Consider the following 7,343-nt stretch of genomic DNA (forward strand, 5'->3'; position numbering starts at 1 on the left):
GATCAGAGCAGGCTCCAAGCTGATCCCTGCCTGTGCTGCTCTTCCCAGTTTCCCACCCATGTCCCAGTTTTTGCTGGAGCCCTTATGGAATTCCCCTCTCCCAAAACCCATCCAGCAACCCTTCACAATTTAATCTTTTCCTGGATGGTTTTCCAGCCGCTCAGAGCACAAGGAGCTGGAATCTCAGGCTCTGAAATCAGTTCCCCTGTCCCTTGTCCCCAGTCCGGCGGAGGAGCTGCTGTAATTAACTCCAGCTTCCTTAATTACATCCCCGAGCTGCTTAATTGCTTTCTCCTCCCTAATTGCTGCAGGACAATGAGGGCGGTTAATGGGAGAGAGAGAGGGAGAGGGAGGGAAACCGGGAGGAAAACAGGGAAGCAGCACCGGGGAGGAAAACAGGGAGAGAAGCAGTGCTGGGGAATAAAATAGGGAGGAAAAGAGGGAAGCAGGACGCAGGAGGAAATTAGGGAAGAAAATAGGGAGGAAAATAGGGAAGCAGGACTGGAGTGGAACCCTGACAGGAAAACAGGGAGGCAGGTCCAGGGAGGAAAATAGGGAGGAGAACAGGGAGAGAAGCAGGATCTGAGAGGAAAACAGGGAAGAAGGACCAGGGAGGAAAACGGAAGGAAAGAGAGAGGCAGGACCTGGAGAGGAAAACAGGGAGGCAGGACTTGGAGAGAGAAATATGAGAGAGAAGGAAAACAGAAGCCAGAGAGTGGAGCAGGATCCCAAAGGGAACAGGGAAGGAAGGGATTGATGTTTCCGATGCGGAGTCGGGGCGGGAATGAGGAATTCCAGATCCAGCCCACGCCCTGCAGCACAGGCCCCTCTGGAGGGGGGATATGGATGCACCTCTGCAGGGGGATAAGGAAAACCATTCCCCTCTCCAGAAAGGAGAAGCCTTGTCCCCTGCCTAGGAGCTTCCCAAATCCGGGAATGGAATCCGGGAATCCCACGTGTCCTGCACAGCAGTGCTGCTTTGCCAGCCCCAAACACAAATCCAGGGAATGTCCATCGCTTCCAGCTCCAGTGCTGGGAGCTGGGGTATCCTAAGCCATGCAGGGATGTTTTCCGCCTAAATTTTAAGCTGAGAGTGAGGAGGTTTGGACGGGATATTGGGAAGGAATTCTTCCCTGTGGTGATGGGGAGGGGTTGGGCTGGAATTCCCAGAGAAGCTGTGGCTGCCCCTGGATCCCTGGAAGCGTCCAAGGCCAGCTTGGACAGGCTTGGAAAAACCTGGGATAGTGGAAGGTGTCCCTGCCCATGGTAGGGGTGGGATTAGGGATCCTTAAGGTCCCTTCCCACCCAAAGCATTCCATGATTCCCGGATTCCTTGGTGCACTGAAGTTTGTTTGCCTTTTATTCCCTCGATATTCCGCCACCGGCTCCAGCAAAGGCAAGGAGAAGACCAAGGAGCACAAGTAGGTTTGCTCTCCCTGCTCCTCTTCCTCCTGGTTCCCACTTTTCCAGCTGATCTGGTTGGTTTGCTCTCCCTGCTCCTCTTCCTCCTGGTTCCCACTTTTCCAGCTGATCCGGTTGGTTTGCTCTCCCTGCTCCTCTTCCTCCTGGTTCCCACTTCTCCAGCTGATCCAGTGGCTGGGCCCTCCCTTTTCCAAAGCTGGACCTGTCCACCCTGGAAAAACTTGGCTCTCTTGGATGTGTGGCCTGAGGGTTTGGAGCCTGCAGGGAATATTTATCCAAAAAACCAAGGAATATTTATCCAGCAAAAGCTTTGGAGCCTGGCAGCGCCGGAAGGGAACTGAGAGGTTTTGAGGGAAGCCTGGATCCGTCCGATCTGGATGAAGGGAGTTTCCCAGCCTGGGCACGGACAGGACAGGAGAGGTCAGGGTGCAGATGGGACTTAGATCCGGCTTTTCTTTGGATATCAGGAAAAGGTTCTTCCCTCAGAGCCGGTGGGGCACTGGAACAGCTCCCCAGGGAATGGTCACATTCCCAAGGCTGCCAGAGCTCCAGGAGCGCTTGGACAGGGACAGGGTGGGATTGCTTGGGTGTCCTGGGCAGGAGTTGGATCAATGATCCCAGTGGGTCCCTTCCCACTTGGGAATTCCTTGATTCCATGATCCAACAGCTCCTGTGCCCACATTAGGTTGCCAGGTTTCTCCAGCTCCTGCCTTCCTCTTATTCCCAGCTGTTTTCATGGATACCAGACCGGGCTGTTCTCCCAAGAGCCGGATCCTCCAGCTCTGCTGGAGCAGCTCGGCTCAAATTTAAACTCAGCTCCAGGGAATGCTCCTGGAATCACCCCCAGGCACTTCCCCATCCAGGAGGTCTCTTCTGGCTCCCGTTCCTTGTTTCGTGGTTTAAGGATCAATTCATGGCACATCCCATGGCTGGACCTTCCCAATTAATGGGATAAAGTGAGGAAGAGGAGACGAGGTGGGAAAGGAGGAAAATGTCCTCAAGGCGAGGGCAGAGTCAGGAAAAACGGGAAGAGATCTCCCAGCTTTGGTCCTTCCTCTGGGAAGAGGCACAAAGGGATTGAGGGTTGGGATCTTCCCAAGGGTGGTGGGTGTAGGATGAACCAGGATCTGTCCCCTGGAAGAACAGGAAGATTCCTGACAGGCGGAATTCCTTCAAGGAAGTGAGCCGTGGGAATGCTGCTCCCTGCTCCCAGCAAAAAGCAGTGATTACAATGTCCTTTTATCCATGGATAATTCACCAGTAACAGGATCTTTAACTGGAATCTGGCCAGGAGAGGCTGCTCCTGTCTCCCTGCCGTGGCTCCAGAATCCCTGTGGATTTGGGAGATCCCCATGGGTGAAATCCTAAAGGACAAAGCCAAGAGGAGCAGCAGGAGGATTTGTGGAACTGGAGATGATCCATGCTCAATCCCGTATTAGACCGCAGAAAATCCACGGGAAGAGCACTTCTGGAGGCTGGGTGGAATCTCCCGTGTCTAATACAGATTCAAACTTTGTTGGAAGTTTCTGCTGACGTGGGATCAGCATCAGGATGCTCCCTCCTCCACCCCAAATTTTCCAGAATCCAGGTGGGATGTGCTGGAGCAGCAGCAGCTTCTCCGGAGATCGGTTCTTCGGGAAAGAGGGAGAAGGCCGGGTATTGGCAAAGGAGCGCTCCAGCTGCTGTGGCAGCAGCTCAGGTTCCGCGGGGCCGCGGATCCTCATGGAATATTCATGTGGAGACGGTGTCAGCTCTCCGCCAGCCCCCGCTTCCCACCGGCGCCGTCGGGAGCGTGGCGGGAGCAGCGGAGGGATCGGGAAGAGCCCACAGAACTCCCGCTCCGCCCACGGAGGAGGCTCGGAGGGATCCCCCATCCCTGCTCCGTCCCCTCGGGCACTGGGATGGCCGTTCCACCATAGAGGTGCCGCCATTCCCGGCTCAGCTCTTCCAGAACCTTCTCCTGCAGGGCTGGGTGAAGGTAGAAGCTGGGATGGGAAGGGGGAGGTGTTTGGGATTGGGCAGGGCTCACCCAGCTGGGAAAAGGGACGGGTGGGGATTGGGAAGGGGTTGGGGATCGGGATGAGCCACTCGGAAGCTGCTCCAGAACATTTGGGATGGCTCCGTCCTCATCCTCATCCTGTTCCTTCACTTCTCCTCCGCACCTGCCAAGTGCCGCCAAAATCGGCCAAAATCGGCCAAAATCCACTGCTTTGGAATTTATTTCTTTGTCTCTTTTTTCCTGTTATTCCTCTTTTTCTCCTTTTTTCCTGTTTTTTTTCCCTCTTTTCCTCCCCTTCCTTTTCCTGGTGCTTTTTCCTGTTCCTTTGGAGGTTTTTCCCCTGCTTTATCCTCAGCATGTTTTAATCCTGACAGGATTTTTCCGCATGTTTTTTCTTTCCTTTATTTTTTCTTCCCTTTTTTTTTTCCTTCCCCCCCCCCCGATTCCTCCTGGGGTTTCTTTCCCAAATTTTTCTGGTTTTTTTTCTTTTTTTTCCCTACTTTCCCCCTGTTCTTCCCTCAGGTTTTTCCTCCCCACATTTTATTTTCCCTTTACCTTTTTTTCCCATTTTTTTTCTTTTTTTCCCCCTCTGCTTATTCCTCCTGGGGTTTTTTTCCTAACTTTTTCTGTGTTTTTTCCTTTTTTTTTCTATTTTCCCTCCCCATTTGTCCATCCCCATTTTTACCTCCCTGTTTTTCCTTCCCATCTTTTCCCCCCCATTTCTTTTCTCCCTCATTTTTCCCTCTTTTCCCCTTTTCTCCTTTTCCTTCTCTTTTCTATTTCTTTTTATGTTTTTGCCTTTTATTCTTCTTCCTTTTTTCTTTTCCCTCTTTTTTCCTTTTGTCTCTTTTTACTTTAGTTCCTCTTTTTTGTTTTTTGCCCCTTTTCCCAATTTTTTCTTTATTTTCCCTTTTTCTTTTCCATCCTTTTTTTCCCCTTCTTTTCCCCTTTTTTTCTTTTTTCCCCTCTTCCTTCCCCCTTGTTTCTTTCCATTTTTTCCCCTTCCCCCAGCACTCTCGAAACTCTGTTATTCCCTGCCCCTTCCCCTTCCCAGGGCTCCATTCCCAGTGCTGGGAATTGGCTCAGAGGAACTGGGATGGACACGGACACAGCACCTGGAGCTCTGTTCCATGGACGGGCCTGGAGCCCTCTGGATTTTTCCCTCTGATCCACCTCATCCCGTGGATGTTCCAGAGGCTTTTCCCCAGCTCCAGGGCCTTTAGGAACACATGGAGCTGCTGATCCCAATTCCTTCCCTGAGTCCCCACTCCACGAGGGGCCGGAGGGGCGATCCCAGCTCCCGCATGGATCCCTTGGGAAGGGGCTGGGTTGGGATGGTGATGCTGGGATGGGTCTCAGCGCACATTCCTTGGACCAAGCACTTAATCCCAGTTTTTTCCAAATGGCCCAAAACCACCGTCATCGTTTTACTGACGGGAACATTCGAGGGATCCAAAGCATCCTCGGTGTCCGTGGATTTGGGAGGATGGGAGAGGACCCTGCCAGGTTTTTCCCTGCAGGGTCCATCACCAGCTGCTCCTCACTTTGGTTTTCCTTCCCAAGGAACCTCAGAAATTCCTGGAAAAGGGATTTTATCCCTGAGCATCCACAGGTAAAATGGCAGCTCTGGGACTGGAGGGACTTTTTGCTCTCCGGTTCTAAGAATTCCATGGAAAAGAAAGGAATGTAGTCCAACTGGAGGTGTGTTGTCTTATGGAGGGCTCTGGCTGCTGGGTATTCCGGGCTGGAAGGAATCTCTGTGGCGGAGAGCGGTCTGGGAGCAGAATTCCAGAACCTGAGCCGTGATTCCAGCATTTCCTCATTAAAGAAATGAGTTTGAAAACAGCTCCAAAGGGTTCCATCCCCTGGGTGTTTCCTGGTGGGATTACAGGTACAGGTACATCCTCACCTTTTCTCCTCCAATCCATGGAAAAACTGCACCATCATGGAGCCTCCTGGGAATTAATCGCAGCTCCCAGAGGCCGGAGTGTTGCTTTAGTCCCAGATTTAAATAGTTCCTGGATCTTATCCCGACTGGATTCCTCTTCCTCAGATAATGTTATTTTCCCATTCTCTTTAATTTTCTTCCCGCTTGCTCCGGCTCTCTCTGCAGCCTGCAGACTTCTGGGGGTTGCTTCCAACCAGGATGCACCAGGCTGGCTGCAATTCCAGGGTTTCTTGGTCTTGGGAAAAAATTCCCAAGGATAAAACTTGACCCCTTGGCCTCATCCAGAGGTGGGACTGGGAAACCCCACAGATTCCATGGCGTTGTCTTGTGGGCAGCACATCCCAATCTCGTAGGATCCAGGAGCTCTGGATCCGCTGGATCCCCTGGCCTGGCAGCCAGCTGGAGGTGAGGTCCTGGCTGGAGGTGAGGTCCTGGCTGGAGATTAGATTTGGGTTGGAGGTGAGGAAAAGTCCAGGCTGGAGGTGACATGTTGTCCTGGCTGGAAGTGGATCCCAGTTTGGAGGTGAGGTCCAGCTTGGAGGCGACATCAAGGCTGGAGGTGAGGTCCAGGGTGGAGGTGAGTTCCCATCTGGAGGTGAGGTTCATGTTGGAGGTGAGGTCCCAGTTTGGAGGTGAAGTCCAGTCAGAAGACGAGGAAAGCTCCAGCCTGGAGGTGAGATCTGGTCCTGGCTGGAGGTGAGGAAAGGTCCAGGCTGGAGGTGAGGTCCCAGTTGGAGGTGAGTTCCAGGCTGGAGGTGAGGATCATCTTGGAGGTTAGACCTGGGCTGTAGGAAAGGTCCAGCCTGGAGCTGAGTTCCTCGTTTGGAGGTGAGGTCCAACCTGGAGGCAAGGCTCATCTTGGAGATTAGATCCGGGCTGGAGGTGAGGTGGGGAAAGGTCCATCCTGGAGGTGAGGTCCAAGCAGCAGGTGAGGTCAGGGCTGGAGGTGAAGTGAGGTCCTGTCTGGAAGTTAGATCCAGGCTGGGGGTGAGGTCCAGGCAGGAAGTGAGGAAAGGTCCATCCTGGAAGTGAGGTGAGATCCAGGAAGGAGGTGAGGTCCCGGCTGGATCTGAGGTCCAGTCAGGAGGGGGGGAAGGTCCCAGTTTGGAGGTGAGGTAGAAGAAAAGGGTGAGGTCCTGGCCGGAGCTGAGGAAAGGTCCAGCCTGCAGGTGGGGTGTGATCCTGGCTGGAGCTGAGGTCCAGCCTGGAGCTGAGGTCCCGTGTTATTTCCAAGCTGCCCCAAGAACATCTCCAGCAAAGCTGCCAAGGTTCCTACGCTTCCAGTGATGGGAATTTTCCGATTAAAAACATTTCCCCCCTCACAGGTGGGGGAGTAGTTGGAGTGTCTGAAATTTGGGGTGTCTGAAATTTTGGGTGTTTCGATGTTTGGATTTTTGGGTGTTTCATTTTCAGTCGTTTCATTTTTTGGTCTCTTGGAAAGAAATTCCATGAACCGGTTGGGAGAGATGAGGAGTGGGACCACAACACGGACCCCCAGCAGGGACTCTGCTCAGTTATCCCAAGTTATGATTCCCAGATAAAAAATGGGTTCCAAGATTCCAGGGCTGTGGATTCCACTGTGATCCTGCCTCTGCCTCTGGAATATTCCCTGCTCTGTTTTTCAGCTGATATTTCCTCTTTTCCCTCTGGAAGAAATTCCTCCTGTTCCCACCTCCCAGGTCCTAGAAAACACTAAAATACAGCACTTAATGGGAATTTTTATTCTCCCTCTCTTCATCCAGAGCTGGAAAAGGAGTTTTTTCAGCCATGAAGCTTGGAAAGACACGTCCGTCCAAGGACGAGCATCGGAAACAAGGTACGGTTGTGGAATGATGGTGGATTCCTGGGACAGCAGCAGCGGGAGAGGAAGGGCTGCTTGTTCCCTGGGCTTGGCACCGTGGTGGGGCTGGAACTGGATACCTCTGGAAAGGCAGGAGAGGGCAGCAGGTGGAAATTCATTGTTGTTTCCATTCA

At 52.7% G+C, this 7,343-nt stretch overlaps 1 protein-coding gene across 1 annotated transcript in view; it reads left to right on the forward strand.

The window, feature by feature from the left end:
• LOC103616394 (otoferlin-like) overlaps nucleotides 1-7,343 on the forward strand; it is a 76,415-nt gene that overhangs the window by 30,361 nt on the left and 38,711 nt on the right. Inside the window, 2 exon segments of the mRNA XM_008634595.2 lie at nucleotides 1,392-1,421; nucleotides 7,112-7,185. Of these exon segments, the coding sequence (XP_008632817.2) occupies nucleotides 1,392-1,421; nucleotides 7,112-7,185 (104 nt within the window).

The sequence above is a fragment of the Corvus brachyrhynchos genome, unplaced genomic scaffold, assembly GCF_000691975.1.
Source record: "Corvus brachyrhynchos isolate BGI_N302 unplaced genomic scaffold, ASM69197v1 scaffold420, whole genome shotgun sequence".
Lineage (NCBI taxonomy): Eukaryota > Metazoa > Chordata > Aves > Passeriformes > Corvidae > Corvus > Corvus brachyrhynchos.